The sequence below is a fragment of the Centroberyx affinis genome, unplaced genomic scaffold (assembly GCF_046629955.1).
Source record: "Centroberyx affinis isolate AG114_WGS23_722 - 3 ecotype Tasmania unplaced genomic scaffold, CSIRO-AGI_Caff_v1 ptg000729l_1, whole genome shotgun sequence".
In the NCBI taxonomy this organism is placed as follows: Eukaryota; Metazoa; Chordata; class Actinopteri; order Beryciformes; family Berycidae; genus Centroberyx; species Centroberyx affinis.
Window position 1 is genome coordinate 2,501 of NW_027279344.1, and position 22,106 is coordinate 24,606.

The 22,106-nt window shown below is 42.6% G+C and overlaps 1 protein-coding gene across 1 annotated transcript in view; it reads right to left on the reverse strand.

Moving 5' to 3' along the window:
* LOC139644376 (exocyst complex component 4-like) overlaps window positions 1–22,106 on the reverse strand; it is a gene marked incomplete at its 3' end in the record, with an annotated part of 99,460 nt that overhangs the window by 1,150 nt on the left and 76,204 nt on the right. The window contains exons 12-14 of the mRNA XM_071519739.1: window positions 15,835–15,937; window positions 14,766–14,882; window positions 610–746 (exon numbers count right to left, since the gene is read on the reverse strand). Coding sequence (XP_071375840.1) covers window positions 610–746; window positions 14,766–14,882; window positions 15,835–15,937 — 357 coding nt within the window. The remainder of the gene's footprint in view (window positions 1–609; window positions 747–14,765; window positions 14,883–15,834; window positions 15,938–22,106) is intronic.

Below are 22,106 nucleotides of genomic sequence, written 5' to 3' on the forward strand. Positions count from 1 at the left end.
AAAAAAAGTTAACAAGAACATACTTATACCAATAAAAGGAACTCATCCCTGTTGTGGAAAGCTCATAAACAATGCACATCAGCATTTCCTCCTGAACTTTTCCTTAGGGGGGTGGAAAAACCTCTGAAACAGCATTTTGCTGTTGTGAGGTGAAAACCAGGTATCTGTTTTCAGGAATGAAAACTGATACCGAAGCTTAGTGGTTAGAGGGACTAACCCAAACATTCAGGTTCATTGCCCACAACCACCTTTGTCCAGTCCTTCAGAGAGACACTCAACCCCTGCTCACTCTGTGCTCTGTATAAGCTAAATGCCTAAAATGTAAAATAGAAAAATGTAAGATAAGAATGCTTATTTTGTCTCCACATCGATTTTGTTTTTTTGTTTTTTTAATTGTGCGTTAGGGGGTTTTATCAGGTTCCACTCGTCCAAGGATCATGAATCTTACTCAACACAAAAATGATTGTATGAACTTTCTATTCAAGTGATTAGAACAACTTAAATTACATGGTGAAACAAATAATAATTTTAAATTGGACTACAGCTCCTCATTTAGTGACCCACACTGGTGATTTAAGGATAGTGGAACCAGCCTCTCCCTTCTTTTACCTGTAGGCCGTGTTGCAGATGTCCTTGTACTCTTTGAGCTTGTCACAGACCATCTCGAGGAACTGGTTGGAGTAGGCACTGAGGTCCTGCATCAGATTCATTAGATCCTGGATGGACTTCTCCACTACCACCGTGCTCTGGAGACAGAGAGAGCAAAGGAAAAAGAGCAAGAGTGAGTTCACTGATGGGTGTTTGGTTGTTTTTACTTAGAGAGAGAAGTAATGGAAGAGTTCAGCTAGGGTTTTTTGAGGGATTACTGACAAAAGATGGTCGCTGGATCATAAAGGTTGCCAACATAACAAGTTTCAGCAGTCTTCTATGGTGCAGTGTATAAAATTGTTCCCTCGCAGCACAAAGACACGTCTTCAGGTCTTTTGTGAATATAACACCACTAATGGAAATCGAGTGTAAAGCAGACAGGCTCTACCATGAATGCTAATGCCCTTGACCCACCATGTCCACTTCCTTCTACTGTCCGTCTCTCCACAGCTCACAACAAACCTTTTTTTTTTATTAAAGAACTGGACACAGAAAATGACAGGAGGTCTCTAGAACAGCGGTGTTGAGGTGAAGAGGGTGTCAGGTCGGATCTGGTCTGTGATAAAGCTAATGTAATAGGATGACTCTAAATTCACCTGTCTGTCTGTCTGTCTGTCTGTCACCTGCGGCTGGGGTACCGTGTGTGCATGTGTGTGTGTTTGGGTGTGTGTGTTCTGAGTTACTGTTTTCTGTGCATTCTGAGAGTGCGAGTATGTGTGTGTTTTGAGTGTGTGTGCATGTCACACAGCACACCCGTCACCAGGAGCCACGGCAGGCTGTGACAGCAGCCATTACAGATTAGCCACTGCTGCGTGACTAATAGCTGGCCCGGGAACAGCGGTGCGACTTCATGTCCCCACACACACACACACACACAGCAAACTTTCCAAAACACACACCTTTGAGCAATTCAAGAGCTGTTAAATGAGATTACAACTCAGTATGTTCCACTTTGCCTGCTCCTAGCACTTACCAATCTCTCCAACAACTCCAATAATAGTGATAACCGGCTATTAGATAGGCTGGCCACACTCACTCTGAAAGTAGCTAGCACTATGAGAGCAGTACAGTGGCTGGTGTAGGGTAAAGCACACACAAACACACAGAGGCAAACTTAAGCACAGGAGGATATTCATCCATCCATCACTCATAGAGTGATGGATGAATACTTACATCTTACATTTAAGTTTTTATACTTCTGCATTGATGTGCGCGTAGCATGCCATTAAAATCCCATACACAGGGTGGCAGTGTTCAAAAAAATTCATATTGCTGTATCGTGGTAAAAACAAACATGAATGCCACTATAGCGATGCAGTTGGAGGAATGGGATGTGTTGGAGCAGTTTGAGCGAGGAGTTGGATGATCGCCCCTATGATCAACCAATCAGAGCTTGCGACTCAATGTAGACTCGACGCGAAGTTGAGATTCTTGGGCAGGAACACAACACCTTTTCAACCCCAAATACACGTCAAATAGTGCCAGTTTACGTGCAGAGACACTATTTTCGTTAAAGTATAAAATGTGCTTTACTATTCTTCCTGTGTCAACTTTTGCACATTTCGCACTTTCTCCACTGTCAACAGGTTGTAAAATGGAAAGAATTAATAACTTAATATATAAACAGAGAATGACCCATGTATTTCTATATTTGGTAGTTAGAAGAGAGATAGAAACAAAAGCAAAAGTAGAGGCATCGGCAAACAGAGGCTAGCACTTTTATTGTTTATTTATTTATTATTATTGCTTAGTTTATTGGTGCCCGTCATAGCCTGGCAGAGAATAAAGGCACATATCAGAGTCTAAACCTTTTGATGCCACATGACAACAGTAACATGCCTGAATCTTAAAGCCGGATAATTCATTTTTCATTTGGATCACAGGCTACAAAAACATGTAAGAGTCCCAGCTCTGCATGCCAGTCATAATAATTAGCATCTCTCTTATTTTTCTATTAATATAACAAGTATTTTTTTTTTATGTTGTCCCAAGTATCAGATCCCCACTCTTTGCCACAAGCCACTGATATGCAAGCTGACATTCAGGGCAAGTGGCGAGCTGCCAAAGTGACAGAAAGAGACTATAGGGGGCAGCAGTGAATAGAATTGATCAGCAACAAATGGAGGAACCCCCGATGCGATGGGGTGATATTAATATTAATAAGTCTTTCTCTGTTTCTCTTTTTCCCCTCACTCTTTCTGTCACAAGCAGGCAAGAAAGCACAAACACATATGCACACACACACACACACACACACACACAGAGGAGCTCCACTGAGGGAAGTAATGATCCATTGCGGTGCCCATGCCCATGCAGTGCTAACCAAGGCCAAGCCTCTGCCAAGGGAGCAGCCCTTACTGTCCATGCCTGCCTCCTCTGTCAGCCTGCCAGGGCAGAGGGAGAAATACACACAGCCTGCAGGAGGGCGAGCTGGTAGTGCAGCTCAGACTGCAGCTGCTACCACAGCGTAGTGTGGGCTGCTATACCGCTTTCACTACATAATGCAGTGAAAAAAAATAGCTACGGTAATGACATTGCTGCCAATTTCTGTTACCGTAACTACAGTGATAATGCAATTAAGGAACTAATATTACTTTATTCATCTCTGAATGGTCAGCTACAGAACAACACCGCTGGAGCTGGTAGGGATTCAGTATGATGACTGACTTCTTCAGACAACAACATGAATACAGTGCATGAAGGTGCTGTCATTTTACTTTGCATGGATTATTTTAGATTACATCAGATTATATTTCTGGGGGAAACACTGATGTGTATATGTGGCAAGATTTAAACAGAGCTTGGAAATATTCCATATTTGATCAAAAACATTCCTGCAATGTGAAACATGGATTGTTGTAGTGATTTTTCCATGTTTTAGCACTATAACAGTTGTTGCTGGCTATGAGAAGTCAGCACAGTTGCATGACTTCAGGATATATAACCCAAGGCATACAGACACACGCACACACAAACACATAAACACACACACATCAATGACAGTGACAAGACACACACACACACACACACAGACACACACACACACACACACAGTAACACACACTGTTCCAAGTCTATGAAGGAAAATTAACAAAGATTTAGCATGCACTACTGTACATCTAACAGACATGAGTGATACTCCAGTGAACTAACTTTAATCCACAGTAGCAATAGCACAGGAGCATTACTCAAGCACACCACTATTCAGCTCTTGGTTCAGAGTCAACAAAAATATTAATTATAAAAAAAGTTTCTTTAAAATCCCCAAAACCAATGATATGCTATTGCCAGGATGTCTCTCCTTTTTCTTGTGTGCTCAGAATTATCCCTCTGGGTTTGAACAGTGGGTCTCCTCTTTAGCTCTCTCTACTTTGAGGACACAGAACTCAATAACAGGCCAAGTCAGCGAGTGGAGAAGGGTAAACAATGGATCCCCGATCCATTACTCCTGCTCTAACAAATGCTCTGGCTCTCGGCTCCCCTTGTCTAATTCTGCTCATTTAACACAGCCATTTGTCTTAGGCAGCAGAAATCATTAAAAAGTAATCAAGGGACAGATTGAGAAAGGGAGGGAGAGTGAGGGTGGAGAGAGAGAGAGAGAGAGAGACAGAGAGAGAGAGAGTTAGCAAGGTCCTGTTGGGTCTCCTCCATCTTTTTTGACTGTCACATTGGAGAATAAATGCACTGTGGAGGTTTCTCCCTCTCCCTCTCCCTCTCTCTCCCCCTCCCCCTTTTTCTAATAGTCTAAGCCTAAAGCTACATCGTACTGCACTATCATGTAAAAAACTACAACCATATTTCTGTTGTAATTCTACTTAACTGCACTGCATTACCCCTGAAATTGAGCTTGGCTCCACTTTGCCTCAATTCCTTTATATCATCCCTACATAAAAGCACAGTCATCAATGAAAATTAGTCCTCACTCTTGCAAATGGATCTCAGAATTTCCTGGGGTAAACTGCTGTCGCTGAGAGTGAAATGAAGGCCACGGCCACAGTGGTTTAATGATAGCAACAAGGCACGGCTGGCACTCAGACTGGCGCCTCAGTGGAAAAAGCTGTTGATGTATGGTCATCACTATAGAAACTACGCAGCGCTGGTGCTAAAAGTAGTTATTTTCTTTGTGGAGTGGGTAAAAAGCACAGCACAGGAAATTACATTAGCACAATCTAAGTGCAGGGATGTGATTGTTAAGCCTCACTGAGTTGCTGTATTCTGCCGGCTTAATACAAAGGATGATCTGGAGGTAGAGAAACGGGGGTGAGGGGAGAAAGTGTAGTTCAGTCACTCAAGGTTGCTTTGACTATGTGAGTACATATTACACCGAGCAGAATGGCGGTTTGAAGGGTGGGTGGGAAGGTGGGGGTGGGGGTGGTGGTGGGGGGGTTGAATCAGAAATGGATCATGAGTTTCCCCATTAAACAATGGGACGCCCCTCAAAATTGTGCGGGGTCAGAGTGTTTAACCCTGTGCTTTCTGCCATGTCACTCACACCCTGACCCCAAACCGCTGACTCGTGTAATGCCTCTGAAGCAGCATGCACCATGTGACCATGGGTTGCCACAACAATACACACACACCAGTGCACGCATACAATCACACACACATATGTATATATGTTTATATATACACACACACAAACAAAGATAACTTCTCTCTCAACCTCCCCCCCTCTCTCTCCCACACACACACACACACGCACAGTCTTCCCCTCTCAGGGGTAAAGGGGAGCTGGGCATGAGTGGGACAGCATCTTGACAGATCATTCATCAACGTCAGGGCAGAGGCACACTTGGAAGACTCCCCTGACACACACCGGATGGCCCACATGCTTCTGCCTGCTCAACTGTAACACACACTTCTTTGTATGTGTGTGTGCGTGAGAGTGTGTGTGCATTCGAGTGTGTTTGAGCTTTGTCATCCACTTTGTGCGTTTGTGTTTGTTCAAGTGTGTAACGTCACAAAATGAGAGGCCATCTAAAAAAGCACCCACTGAGCAGTTTCCCATGTAAACCCTCATGGGAAAGCATTAAGCATGCTCGTGTCTACAATCTAAAGTAAATCTAAATTAATCCACAGAATTTACTTATATTATCAATATTTCTTAGGTCCTGATCAAACTTACTATTCTTGAGAAATCTGAAATATGCTGTTCTAGAATAAGAAACTCATCTCTTTATAAAATCCACACCTAAAAGACTTACAAGCCTTAATCTTGTTTGCATGCAAGCACACATGCATACACAAATAAATACACACACACACACACACACACACCAGGGTTCTTCCTGCATGACCTGGAATGCACCAATCACAACCTGTCACCTCTAATCACGTCCAATCAAATTACCCTCGGATGGACTGCAGTGTAGATCATGGCCAATCAATCATTTTGGGCTGGAGAAAGTGCTGGTACAACAGTGAAAATCAAATAACACTGTATACAAGGGTTTAGTTGTGATGATTACAGAAAGTCTTAATAAACATGTAATTATGCAATGAATAAAAGTATAAACTTTCTGGGTGGACAAATTTGAGCTTGTGAAAGAGATCGACCATCTTCACCATCATCATCCCTACCGTAAAGCTCAAAGTTGTTGTAATTGAGAGATGAAGACCAATATCACACTTGGCTGGCTACAGATGGGCTTCCATACTACACACACCCCATCCACACACACACACACACACACACACACACACACACACACACACACACGCACAGACACAGAGTGAAATATGGAGGTCCTGCACGCTACACTAATCCTAGGAATCACCCCAGTGTTCAGATTATATGCAGTTTGATGCTGTATGCTAACCTAAAAGTCCCTCCTACTAATCATCCCATGTTCCTCTGAGGATTTCCACACTGATCATCACATCATTACCTTCGAGTAGCGGTGGGAGGGGCTGGAGTGTCTCCTCCACCCCACACTACATAAATCTCATAGCAACTGCTGGGTTGGGCTATCAGTATGGAACTGTTACAGCAAGTGTGTATGTGTGTGCCTGTGTGAGCGAATGAAAGTTTGCATGAGAGAGTGAGAGAGAGAGAGAACGTATTGTATTTTAATGCTTTCTGCGGGGGGTATATGTTCCCTCTCTGTGCTCCATTAGGCCCATATGGAGCCATTGTATTGGCCCACGTGCACACACCCAGGCACACCCACACACACAAACAATATGTGTGTAGTGTGCTCGCAACAACACAAAGATTGTCATTTGTAAATTCAGCGCATTAGCTTCTAAAAACTCAAGCTGTAAGTTTTATCAGACGCCCACAGCTGAAACCTTCTTTCCTTCAAACCAAAGGGCATGTTTGTGGTAGAGCTGACATTTCAACTTCTCTCTCTCTCTCTCTCTCACTCACTCCAAAGGCAAAGATTATGTCTTGTTGCACAGTGACTCCGTCAGCGGTAGCACTGCATGGTGGGAACCTGTTCTACCTTAGGCTGAAGTCGTTCTGTTTTCAAGACTCATTCAGAGCCTCTCTCTTTCACTACAAACACACACACACACACACACACACACACACACACACACACACACACAAACAGCTGTGTCACATTTGTGAGAAAAGAACATCTCCATAGCCCAGGCAGGTTGGAGGCCCTGGGCGGCTGGGCACAAGCCTGGGGAGTACATGTGTTTGGTGGGAGATAACCAGGCGGAGGTAGGTGGTTGGGGATTGTTACACCTTGAGCAGTGAGGAAGGAGGTAGACGAGAAATAAAGCTTTGAGGTGAGCCAGCACTGTCCTCAGCTAAAGAAACTCCAAGTCAAGAAATAGTCATATCAGGATTTTAGTCCATTTAGTAGACAAATAAAAAGTGACTTCTTCCATACTGTGCTGGGGCAAATCGAGTTTATCAAAAGAAGACTAATACATATGACATATGTGTGAAGTTTATGCTGATGCCAGACATGTACTTTTAATTTTCAGGAAAGAACTCATACAATATGTTTAAAAACAATTATAAATCTGACTAATCAACTGATAAAGTCTTGATCCAATGAAAAATTTGACTAAGACGGGGAAGTCCGACAGGCGAGCTACGGGGAGATGAGATCAGAAACATATACTGATCAATTCCAAGAGGTGATTATGTGCATATATACTACAATGTGTCTCATGTGGCATGGTGCAAAAAATATAAATTAATTTGTTCATTCATCTATTTGGTCAGCCATGCGTCCATTCATTCATTCATCCATTCATTCAATACTTGTAGACTGACTAGAAATAATTATCTGGATTTCAGTACCTTTGAACTGAAATATTGACCACAACATGGATATCAGAATGGAGAAAAAAACCTCTTCTCCTGACATATTACCCATTTATATACATATTAAAAAGTCATATTTGAAGCACTAGAGGACTGCTCCAATGACAGGGACCCTCTTCAACGATTTTGTAGGAGGATACAAGAACAGAATTGACAAATATGATATTCCTGTAACCTTTTCTTAACCTTGTTCAAGCGAGGATGCAATTCTTTTCATTTGAGATGCTGCTCATGCTTGAAGTTCAACCGAGGCCAAGATGAGATCATAAAATCAAACAACCTTTGGAAACCACCATGCTCCCTTAGTGATTACAACGTTATCTCTTTTTTGGTAGAGGAGGAAGAGGAGATTGGGGAGACTCATTTCAAGTGCAGCCAAAATTGCTGCAAGTAAGTGTGGCACTTTTTATTAGGGTGCCAAATCCCTTGATAATTCTAAACAGCTGTAAAATTGTCAACTGGGTGCTTAGGCACAATCCATTTCATGACGGATAATGCGGTATAGGGCTCCAGAAAACATTTGGGCTAAATGGAATAGCATTTAAATGATTTCTTTTACTGTGAATAGGCCTATTTTGCCAGAATTAAATTGGGTGTTTCGCTGAGAATCTCTTTTTGCTAATAAACATGGGAATGGCTTTTGGTTGTGTTTCCGGTAATGTTTGTGGTGTGTGTGTCTCTGTATGTGTAGAGGTGGCATGTGTGTGTGAGTGACTGCTTGCATATTGTATATTTGTCTGTGTGTATGTGTGTGTACACAAACCACCCTAATACCCCCCTCTCCTCCTTCCTCCCACTCCCACTTGTGTCCCAATCACAGGGCACGGCTGATGCAGCTAACAGGTGCACTGTGTTGTGATTGCTGTTGTTGTTGATGGGAGCTGGGTGCTGAGAGGCTCCTTAATAAAGAGATCCCCCCCCCATGCCTTGGTCTCCACTGTGTGTGTGTGTGTGTGTGTGTGTGTGTGTGTGTGTGTGTGTGGTGGTGGTGATGGGTGGTGGTTCAGCAGGGAGCCAATCAACAGGAAGCGATCAGCCCCCCACAAATAAACATTGGCTACACACACAACATCACAAATAAAAAGGTCAGTGTCATTATAGTTACTGGAGGTGGGTGAGTGAGTGTGTGTGTGTATGCACATGTTTGTGTGTGTGTGTGTGTGTGCAAGTAAATATGTTTATATGTGTGTATGCCCATCTCCACCTTCCTCTCTCACACAGCTACATGTAAATAGAAAATTTAAAAGGTCAACATCATTAGCAGGCCATTGGCAGCTCAACACATCTGCAATACAGTGAGCATTCTGGCAGATGACATGGACTGAATGAAATCAGTCATTATCTGGCCACACAACAAGTTATGTGTGACAGACACACGCACGCACACATGAATAACAAACGCAGGCATATACACTTAAATACACACACGCCCAAACACACACAAACACAAACAGACTAGTTAGTGGCTATTGTGTAGAGACGGCGGGGGACAAAGCTGAATGATACTTAGCAGCTGGAGAGTGGGAGCCAATGTGTGGGAATTATGCTTAATGTAATTATGGCTTTGGTGTGGTCTTGGCTGATGAAGTAAACAAGCAGACCACAAACAACGCACTTCATCCAAACTCACAGTCGCTTTCTCACACACACACACATACCAAATGAGTTGGCATGTAGGTGGCTTGACACCAGTGTCTTACGGAAAGAGAAATAAGTTAGCCTATTTATTGCTTTGGTAGGTTTGTCTCTTTGCACTCGTGTGAAACTGCATACGTGCATCGGGATGTTAAAGTGTGTGTGTGTGTGTGTATCTGTTTGTATGTGAGTGTGTCACAATGTAAGTGTGTAAAGGGGACGTGGGGGGGTTCTACCAAGATTAATGGAGCCAATCTCCAGCGCTATCCAGCGGAGTGACCATACCCCCCCTATCCTCCTCTCTTCCTCTATTCCATTCCCCCTCTCCCTCTCTCCTACCTCTTTCCCCTGGATCTAACTCTAATTAAATGAATCAATCAGTGGCAACGGCAATGCTGGACAGATAGCATCACACTGCTAGTGCTAACAATGTGTGTGTGTGTGGGAGGGGGGAGGGGGGTAGAAAGAGGATGGAAATAGGAGGAAAAAGAAGGACGGAAAAAGTAGCAGAGTGAGAAAAACAGAACGCGGAGGATAAACAAAAGGTGACAGAGATGAGTAAGAGTAGAGAGTGATGAGATGGAGACAGGACAACAGAGTCCAGGACACCAAACAGAAAACGCTGAAAAATAAGAGAAAAATTGATAGGAAGTAAACGATCACGATCACAAATAAAAACAGACCAGAGGAGGAGATGCGTGGCCTGGCTCTCTTAGGATCACTGCTCGTCTAGAGACTTATCAGACCAGTCCATGCTATCACACACACACATGAATGGACATTAACCTTTCCAACTGAACTATACTGCCACATTTGGCCCTTATCTTATTGTCCTAGTGGACAATATATAGCCACTGTCAAGCTCATATTAATATCATACTCTCTATGATCACATCACTATATATATGTACATTATATGCAGTGCTTTGACACTGCTGGTACCTAGTGATAGGCAAATCATCTCCTATATCCATATCACTTATTAACTTAGGCCCCAGACTGCATGCGTATTGCTTATTATCTGCTGTTTAACCAGACCTAAGGTGTGATATTCACCTTGACTCCCATACAATGTTCCCCCAAAGTCACTTTGTCCATTTCTACCAAGCCGATATCAGTAACAAAGGGTCAAAGGACCCATATAATAGAAATCTATTCAATAATACGGGTCCAGTCCAAAAGCTAATGCTATGGAAATGCATTCATAAATATTCTTTTCATGCTGCATTGGGGTAGCAAAACTAGCCTGAAGGCAATCTCACACCTTATAGCAGAGGGTCAGAAAAGGATAGAAATATTATATATTTGTATACTTGGATACTTCTAAAAAAGAAAAAAAAGTACCTAACTGTGTATATGTGTGTGTCTCCACAAAAGTCACTGTACATTGGCATATGCATATGTGTGTTCTCATCTGTGTGTATTTGGCAGTGAAAACCTAAACTCCATCCCAGAACATACAGCCACACATGCTGAACGCTAATGTCTTCCTCCCATTCGAACCGATGCACATGTTAATGTGTGCTGCAGTGGACTGGAGAGAGCAGGTGCGTCTATAAATGCGCTCCCCTATGGTTTTCCCTGTGTGGTGGCAGCCAAGGTGTATGAGTGTGTGTGTTTAATGGTGTAGCAATATTGAGCGTCCTCCCACCCGTCTCTCTCTCCCATCAACCACAGTGGTTCTGATGCCAATGGTGTGTGTCTCTCACCGATAACACCTGGCACAGGAAGTTTCATGCCACCTAAAGGGAGCACATACATGTATGCACAGGAAAACACACACACACAACCACATCTGCTCCATTATTAGAATCCCTATCAACCGTTATACCGTAGTGTCTGTCACTACTAGGGCCGGGTATCGAGAACTGGTTCCAATGTAGTCCCGGTTCCAAATTGCCTAATTCACCGGAATCAATAAGCCACCGCACTGACGATACCTCTTATCGATCATTAAAAATGTTGAACAGCTGAATGCTTCTGGGGTAGCTGTGTTTTTTACGCTTTTGGTGTGCTGTCAATCGCAAACGATGATGTAATTGGGATGGAGGCGTTTTGTGACGTACGCACTCACCTTCATGTCAGTCATAACACTGGTGAAGTTTGTATGTCCATAGAACATACAGTGAGTTGGCTAGCACAGCTCTGTGGCAGCCTTCTTCAAAATAACAGAAGTTGCTTGAGACCATTTATTTAGAATTCCAAAAATAACAAAAAACCCATTTAAAAAAATAAAAAAAATACCATAAAATTACTCCAAACAGCTCGTGCAGCATATGTGTTTTGAAGCCAAAAGATTGCATTGTGGGTCCAAAAGTCCAATATTACATTTTCCTCACTTGTTCTGCACCGCACCAACCGTCACAACAGCAGCAAGCAGATGCTGCCTGCAAATGCTGTAGGAAATATTGTAATTGCACATAGAGCACGCAATAAAGTGGTAAATACAAATGGGAATACAATTACTTTCACTTGTGCTTCATTTTTTCACTTGTGATTATATTGTTTTCTCTCAAGTAAGGCGTTATGCCAAATGGGCCTTAGCTGTTTTGAAAAGTAGAACTGAAACAAAAGTGAATGTACACAGCAATGTCTTTCTTGAGTAATAAAACAAAGTAAACTCCACTAAAGCTGTCTGTAGTCTTCTACCACTGGCAATTTATACAGTAGGAATCGATAAGGGAATCGATAAAGAATCGGATCAATAAGAAGAATCAAAATTGGTAAAATCCTAATGATACCCTAGCCAAGTCACTACCATCTTTAATCATCCTTTACAGTCACCTGAGTTAGATAGATAAATAGATTCACCACCTGACCTAACCCACACAGGTAGAAAGACCTTCACTCACATCCCTTTGCATAAGTACACGTGCAAAGAGAAGCTCAAGACTCACAGACACACAAGGTACAAATGTATTGAAAAGGCACTCACACACGCACACACACACACACACATACACCGTCCTGGCCCTACAATGCGCGTGGCAAGAGAACAGGAGCGGAAGCCTCTTTGATTTAGCCTAATTAAAAAAGGCAAAAAGCCCAAACAAAAGGAGCGTTTTATTGCGCGCCCCACTACCAGCAGATAGGCTCATTAGCCCCAGCAGCGTAATTAGCAAGATGCTGCAGTCCTCGTTAAGGAGGGGCCCGAGCCGTAAACAAACCCTGCTGAACTCCAAACGCCCACGGTCTCTCTCTCTGTAATGAACTGCCACCGCTGTTCCCTCCCTGTGAGAGAACGAGGCACAGAGACAGGAAGGGCCTGACAGGAGCAAACACACAACATAACAAAATACACACTCACAAACACACACACACACTGACAAGCACAGATGCAATACCCGCAACATAAACACAAATAAACTACCTCTCTAAGACACTATGTCTTTATTCATGTTTGCGTGGACAAAAACACCCACACAGACATGTATAGACAATATGTGTGTGTAGGCAAATACGTGGACATGAATGCTTTATTTGCAAACAGCAATTGTACTGTTTCTACAAAAGATTTCAACAATATGAGTTCTTTGCAATACTGGAGAGACAGAGGGGCATCCTCCACCGCACAGCCAGACTACTTGACAGCTGAGATGGAGAGAAATCTTGCTAACTGTCTGGATCTTGTCTCTGGCAGTGCTGTAATCCTCAGGCCACCATCAGCCTGTTTTGAATAAGCAATGGCTGCCAATATCAGCATCATGGGCCCCTGTGTACTGCGGTACAGTATGGCTGCTATGCTTTATGTTCAATGTTTTTTGAAATTAATAACAGTCAATAAGGCCATCAATATCAATTAGTTTCATAAGAAAAAAGCAATAGAAAATATACACAGTAGGTAGTAAGACTATATATATAGGTATTAATGAAATAAATCAAACATACATGACAATTTGATCACCAAGTTGAAGCATGCTTTACATGCTGAATATCAAATGATATCAATGGGATGCTGTATGACTCTGACACTGGCATATTTGTATTGGAGCGTTCAATAGTGACCAAGTAATGGCTGGTATTTCAGCTGTTAGAGAAGCCTTGATCCATGTGCAGGTCAGAGGAACAGCATATTTCTTCAATCACAGTCACATGCATAGTCACATGTGCCTGATTGAAAACAAAACACACCGAGACAAAAATATAAAGTCTTTCTCCCCCTTGGAATTTAGTCCAACAACACCTGTGGAACGTCAAGATCCTAGTGCATTCCGGATGGCCCTTTATAGAAAATAATGAAGCTCAAACACATACATACACACAAACACACAGCTAGCACCATATAGAAAGACATACCATGTAGAGGCACAGTCGTGGTGTGTCTGTGTGTGTGTGTGTGTGTGTGTGTGTGTGTGTGTGTGTGTGTGTGTGTGTGGGTGTGGGTGTGCGGTAACAGAGTGAATTTGAGCCAAAAACCCTCAACCTCTCTTTGTAGGACAACCATCGTAATCATAGACTTACTTTCTGTAGGAAATGGCCTTGGGGAAGAGAATGGTAGATACAAGTGTATGTGTGTGTGTGTGTGTGCGTGTGTGTGTGTGTGTGTGTGTGTGAAGTTATATAACCACCAGTTAACAGCAGCTACTGACTCAAAGAGGATCAAGCGCTATTTCAGCCACAATTATGATCCTGGGAGATAGGTGGCAGGGTGGGCATAATGATCTGAGATAGAAAGAAAGAGAGAAAGAAAGAGAGAGAGAGAGAGTGTGTGTGTGTATGTGTGTGTATGTGTGTGTGTGTCTGCTGATGAACCAATGAAGATCATAGAGAACTACAAGGTGAGTGTAATCAAGAGAGCCCTCCTACAGCGAGGTACAAGGTAAAAGGTACAGAGGTGGTGCCAAAGGGTGCCAAACAAATGGGCAGTGCAAACCTGTTTGTTTAGCCTCTCTGACTGTTCACACTGTGTTAACATCAGAAACTATCTGATGTTGAATAATTGAATTGTTGGATCCATATAAAGCAGACCTGTCAAAGCAGTAGCTGAACTACCATTTCCTTGATTTTGAAATGGCAACAACACTGGTTTGTAGAGAATGTGTTTCTAGGTAAATTCACTAATTTTATTGAAAGATGAGATATTTCATTTCTAAAATTCAACACTGTTGTCAATTGAGGCCTCAGCCTTTTTAGTGTTTAAAGTGTGTTTGTGTGTGAGTGAATTGTGAATGTACATGTGCTGGACATCCCTCACCTGCAGCAGGGGTCTCTGGACACCCAGAACCTTCATGGTATCAGCGTTGGCAAGGATCTTCAACGGGTCAGATGCCTTGCTCACCGCCTCAATTTCCTTGTTGATCTCTGTTCGCACCTAATGGATCAATGACAAAGGTTTACATTAAATGGGCAATACTAAATGGGCAAAAGACAGGAGGAGCACACACACCACTGTGTTTGTGTTTGAGTTTCGATTTGTCACTTCCAGTGGGCGGAGAGGATTTCCCGCCAGTTTACACACCCATCACCAGAATTTCATTTGGGCAAACAGGGTGAATCTACAGCATCCAAATTAGAGGGGACGGGATGCTCTTTGCTATTGTAGCTCGACTTTGTGATTTGTGCTGAAAAAAACAGATGTATTTTACAAAAACAACTTTGCTTGGTGAAGCTTTAAAACTACACAATCCACACAACAACAAGATGCAAAAGTGTTATGTGCTTAATGTGTGTAATTTTCTCTGTTTACAGTTGTCAGTTACTACTAGGGTGACCACCTATCAAAAAACCTAGATTGGATGTTGAAGAGTGGGTGAATAAGAGCAGGTATGTTACTGTGGTTATACTAAATGGGCTTAATAATACCATGTTCTCCAGCACCACTTCACTTTGTTATTTAAGTATGTTTTGAGATATTGTGAACAGGTACAACATTCAGGTCGGTTGACATTGAGGAACTAGCCCAACAGGTGAGTCAGTTGAGTTTTTATATCCAATAGTGTATGAAAGGTTCCAGTTGTAGGATAACAACAGCTCCCAAGAACAGACTGTAACTCCCAAGAACAGACTGCAACAAAGACTCCTGTCAAAAGGCACAAAGCTTATCTTGGGGTTTTTTTCTGACAAAAGAGTACCATGCATTAAAACAGAAAAAGAATGGTCACAGTCTGTTCTTGGGAATTGCTGGCGTCCCACAGCTGGGATTTTTAATATGATGATATTATCTTTTTGGACAAGCTCCCATGTCCTACCAAAGCCTTGTTTGAAGTGCTGGCACACCACTCTGTTAGACAGTATGGAAGCCGTCATCCTGTCATCTTACTGACCTGGTTGAGGAAGAGGTCATTGATGTAGTAGGTGAGGAAGGTTCTGAGCTGGCACTGCTTGGCCTGGCCCGGCCCCATGTTCATCTCTATCTCCTGTATGAACCTGGAGACAGGCAACACAAGGAAACATCAGAACAGCTAGGAGACATTGACAAACTAACGCTACCTGGAAACGGAAGCCAATTCACCAACATTGTTACATTGATATTACAGGAGCAATGACAAACGGGCTTGTGACCAGAAAGTAAGAAAGCTTGTGTCACTGGTTCCAATACATGGAATACCATGCCATACCATAAAATAACCATTGTTATTATATTTAATATAAATTCTAAATGCAAGCTATACACACACAAACACATATGCACGTTGACTCCTTAATGATATGAATTAGATCAGAACATGCCACAATATGCTTGTCCACAAAGCTGGTGTTAGGTTGGTCAGACAGGGTCAGACAGTAATGTATGAGTTGGCAGAGGCATACACACACACCTCGTTTGTCAGGGAATCACTGCTCAATAGCCTCGTCTCACACACTAACACACACCACAGGGCAAACCATGCAAGAGCGAGTGTGTTCTCAAGCGCTCAGCACACATAAATGCACAAATAAATCAAACTCCTCACAAAAGAATGCTTTGACCTATAACAAGACCTGAACTTATGGAAAAGGAGGGAGAGAGAGAGAGAGAGAGAGAGACAGAGAGGAGAGAGAGAGGAGGTATCATAAGATGAAATTGAAAATCTAAAGTAGGGAGAATGGTGGAAGACAGAAAGAGGAAAAATGAGACAGGAGTGAAGGTAAAAAGATGACTCCAGATGGTGATTTGGATGGACAAAGCCATTTGTACAATGGAGGAGGAAGGGGAAAAAAGACTTGTTTGCTTGGAGATAGCGTCTGTGCTCTAGTGATGTGCAGGAGAAGGTACAGTAGAATCAGGAATCTGCCGGACTGCAGACAACCAGGGACATGAAGCCAGGCAGGAGCTATAGATCAGTGGATCTGGATGATGGATTAGCTAAGGTTTACCACGCATGTACACACACACACACACGCGCATGCATACACATGCACACACACACAAAAAACACACATTCACGCAGACACAGAAGGAGTAGGATCATACTACTCAGCATCTGTACCCAATTAGTCAGCAGAGCTGAGGCAAGTGTGTGTGTGTGTGTGTGTGTGCGTGTGCGTGTGTATATGTGTATGCTTGCGTGTCAGAGAGAGCGAGAAAGAGAGAGAGTGAGCGAGGAACCTAGACCTAAGCTAAATCCTTCATTGATTCCCACTGAAACTCTACCACAACAGAAAGTTAAGCAGGAGAAACTCTTCTGTGGCCTCATTAAAAAAGTCAAGCTTGCAAAACAATGGAGGCCTGGCATCCAGCGTCTCTGTATAAATATGTAGAGAGCATAGCTTAAACGCTACTCCTTTACACAAAATACAATTTCTGCTGACAACTTCATTTCCAAAAATCGATCTCAGGACAAAAGTTGCCAGTTTAAAACGTGCGTCGCGTTGTTCAGAGATCCATCATGCGCTGTCATTATTGTCATTGTTTGAATACGAGCGTCAAGGTGATGGATCTTCAAGTTAGTGTGTGTGCACAGATGGATTTTTGTAGGCAGGGGTGATAACGTTTGAGTAATGTAGCAGGGACGAGGCAGTAAAACGGCTTTGTCTATCCGGACGGCCATCTGGAGCCGAGCCCCAGGCCCCTTCACGAGGACACTGAACACACACATGTCGCACTGAAGTTTAGCTGAGGTAACTGGGCTAAATGAACTGCTGGGACCCCCAACGCTCTGAGAACTTCAAGGCCACAAAGTCGGGAAGTTTGTGTTCTGAGAGTATTGCTTTAGTGACCAAGATAACACACATTTGAGATTTGAATACAACATGCAAACTCTTTCTGTGAGAGGATTCAAGGAAATCATTTGGAATGTGCAGTCGTCACATTGGTTAAAAGGCAAACTTACAGATAAAACGGGGCAAAGCACAGCATGAGCTTAAAGATCTCTGAATGGATCTTGAAAGAAAATCTCTCCCCAGCTCATTATCATTAGAACCACATCTTCCCGTCTTCTGCCTTACTGACAGATGGCGTGACATACATAGGATAACAGCTACTGGTGATGATGATGGTGATGATGATAATAAATGACACTAACGACCAAACAGACGCATGTACACACACACATACATATGCACATGCGCACATAAACACACATTCCATGGCCATCAACTTCAACTACAAATGAATCAGAAATCACCAAAACTTTGCACTATCTGCAGGTTGTTGCCTGTCCAATGCTGTTTGCAGAAATCCTCGCCCCAAGCCAGCCTAGAGAATTCTAAACCACCTCCACAAAAACATGGTGAGACTGTCTGAACTCTCACTGGAGAATGGCATCGAGCCTCATTTGATCTGCAAGGCTACAATTGAGCTTGACATTACATTGGTCTAAATTGACATTTTCACCAGTTGTCGTGAGCTGCTGCTCGATGAATCAAAAACTGACCTGGTTTGATAGATTCTCGACATGGCGGGCTAGGTTTGACTTAATACTAACAGTGAAAGCTTGGGGAGGTCTGAAAACATTCTGTATATCAAATATTGAAAAAAACATTTTCAGGCTCATTTTTGAAGGGGAAAGTAGCACTGTTTCATAAAATCATTAATAATGCCAGTCAAGCCCTACTATGGTTACTGGAACAGACATGCTTGTACAATTGCTTAGGTGGAGGCCTAACTCACCACACACTTTAACAGCTTAACAAGCCTACCATACTACTTAACCACACAGCTGAATATAAAGCTGCATTTCTAATGAAAGGGCCCATTTAATGGTTAATAATTCCATAAATGGAGTAAATATTTCCCTAAATAACCTCCATTTTCCTGAAGAAAAAAGTACTTGCTTATATTACTCATTCATTCAAAGGACGCATTAAAATCCATTCAGAACCACAAGAATTCAGAAATGATGTCTGCTTCAGCTTATGTAGCTATTATAGTTGGACCCAATGTGACATTAACAACATCAATTTCGTTGCCAGGTGACAGCACAAAACACCAGTCGACCATATGGCACAGGTCACAGCTGAGGTGTGAGCCAAGTCGCTAAGGAGACGCCACGGAGACGCCATGGAAATGCAACGGAGATGCAGCAACTACACAGTATGGACTCGCCCCTGTCTGTGAAATCTTAATTAATAACCTTAAGTAATCTGCTTATCTACCCTCACACACACACACAGGCAAACAGCCAGATACCCTTTCCAATTGGTCCAAAAATACTGTAGCACACATACCCACACACACAGGCATGCAGCAGAGGTTAGAGCAGTAGGCATCAGTCTTAACAGACAACACTGTCTGTGGTACTTATGCTGAATAATAATAATAATAATAATGATAATAAAAAAGCCGGATAGAAGCTTGCTGGACATGGGCACATAGAAGTACCTCCTATTTCAATACCAACATGAGACTTATCATGTTTCTAGCTTTGGGAAAGAGTTGTTCATGTTCACAAATAGAGGCTAAATCCATCTAAAGTTTAGCCACCTTTTGATTAGGGATGGGTCCTGATTTTCGAATTTTCGAATAGTCATTAAATTATAAAAAAAATCGAATAGTTCATGCGACTATCGTCTTGTCTTAAAAAGTATATTTTCATAGCTTGCAAGAAGTAAATAGCTATACTTTTGATTCGTAAAATAGTTTAACAAATTCAGTATACATTAAACAAAGTAGAATAACAAAGCTGTGAGTTTCCTAATAATGTATTTTTTAAGAAAATAAAATTATTTTTTTTATTGGTGGTTGTTCATTTTAGTGGCCACCAGGTAGAGATAAGATGAGAATAATGTGATGTGTGACTGGCATTCCTGAAAACCTGAGTAGCATTCCCTCTCATACTAAGGTGAGTTTTTAGAGATCCATCCCAGCAGACTGTTCATTTTTTCCTCACCAGAGGCACAACAACTACATTGACCAAGCAGATAGGACACACAACCTAAACCAATTTGTCCATCTAGAAGTCTAAGACCGGCTCCGGCATTAAGCAGTCCGCACATACACCTTCACTAGTCCATACACTCATTACTGGGCCCACAGGCCCCAAGCAACCTATCACTCACACTCAAACATGCACACATACACACACATGTATGCACGTGCCCACACACACACACATACAAACACACACACGCACACAGACTAACATTCAAATTCAGAAGGAGTGTGCAACAGCATCCCTGCTCCCTTCAGGGCATGTTGTCTCTTCTGGATCCACCATGGCTCTACCAGTCGTACTCCAATCCCAGTTCCTTAGCGGCGACTGCCGTTGATTGCACTTGACAGCATCTAATTATCTGTCATTAGGAAACAGATGTCAGAGCCTAGGGTCTGGAGCTGGATAATTGTAGATGCCATGCCCTGTGTGTATGTTGTTAGAGGAATAACATTGCTGAATGGCATAATGTACTTATACCAACGGGGATTTGGCTGATTAGTGAACCCACTGCATCCTAATGGCTCTAAGATTATTCAGTGTTGTCAAGGTCTTATTTTTTTTAGAGAGGATAACTGAAACAAATGGAAATGGACATGGACAAAGATATAGCAGCCACGCTGAATTGGTTTCCTATTGGAAGCTAAACCTACGGTAACAAATGCTTCTTTAAATGGAAAGGGTTGGGATCCCATCATCGATCTCTATCTGCAGCGCTGCCGCTTTCAATGGTGTAATGATACCGAAAGAGAAATGGGATAAAGACAAAGATGTAAAGAAAGACAGCAGAATAAGCGAGTGCGCCAAGATAGATTAGAGGACTCAGCATTTTTTAAATCTTCCAGAATTCCCCCCAGGCACCAAGCTATCATGGTGGCCATGGTGAATTCTGATTTCCCCGCTCAGTGAGGGAGGCTTGTCCTGCAAAGATACACACCAAGGACAGGACACACCGAACGTCTGGGGTGGAACACACGCACACACAGAAACACACACACACACACGTCTAGCCACATGCCAATACTTATATAGACCACATCCAGTGAGTGCAAACTTGAAAGCACTCGTCTATCTGTGGTTATTTTTACAACATCATCACCATCAGCGCTAGCCAGTCACCTCAGGAAGATTTCAAAGTCATAAAAGGAGTTTAATGGATGGGGAAACTTTATGGGTTTTATGGCACATCTAACATTAGCTTTCATTCCAGCAGAAAGAGACAATGAATTCTAGAATGGCAGCTTTTAATTGTTGTATTCAATTGTGTATTCAATATTGACTCGCTGGGAATATTATGCACTCCAATACACACTACTTAGTCATTTCTACAGCAGTGTAAAATTAACTTAGTCACAGGCCAGCATAAAAAGACCTATTAATTTATACAATTTCAAAGCACACAGCTATAGTACTGCATTAAAGAACAAGACAATTGATAGGACGGATGAGCACAAAGCATATGTGAACCAATTTGATTGGCTGCTGGCTTTATCCAGAATATCCTTTTATCCATAAAACTGCTATTTTTGATACAATTGGCCCCTATCATACTTTTCATTGAATATGACTTCAAGTCCCCCAGCAATTACCACCAAGGCCACTGGATGGCACTGTGACAGCTTTCTCTACCAGCTCAAGCTGCATGACCAGTTGACTGAACATTCTTTTATCACAAATGGTTTTGAGGAAGAATTAAGATTCCATTTGGTGGGTTACCATCTGAAACCTGTACAGCATTTGCTGTTTGTGTGCACATGCACATGCACATACACATACACGTGTGTGTGTGTGTGTGTGTGTGTGTGTGTGTGTGTGAGTGAGAGAGAGAGAGCAAGAGAGAGAGACAAAGAGAAAGAGAAAGAGATGGGTAAATATCAAGATTGTTTTTTGTGAGAGTACTGTGTGTGTGAATGTGAGCGAGTGTGTGTGTGTGTGTGTGTGTGTGTGTGTGTGTGTGCATGTGTGTGCGTGTGTGTGTGTGCGTGTGTGTGTGCGTGTGAGCTCATCAGCGCTCAGCAGCAGACACAGAAACAACAAGGCCTGGTGAAATGCATATGGTCTTCCCACACACCGCCCACACCTCTGCCAGTCTCCCTGCTGTTTATGCCCTGCTCTTGCCCCTAATTCTGCATCACATCCGTTGAAGGCTCTCTCTGCGTTTGTGCGTGTGTATGTGTGTGTGGGTGGGTGCGTGTGTAAGTGTGTGTTTGAGTAAGAGAACAAGAGACAGAGAAAGAGAGGTG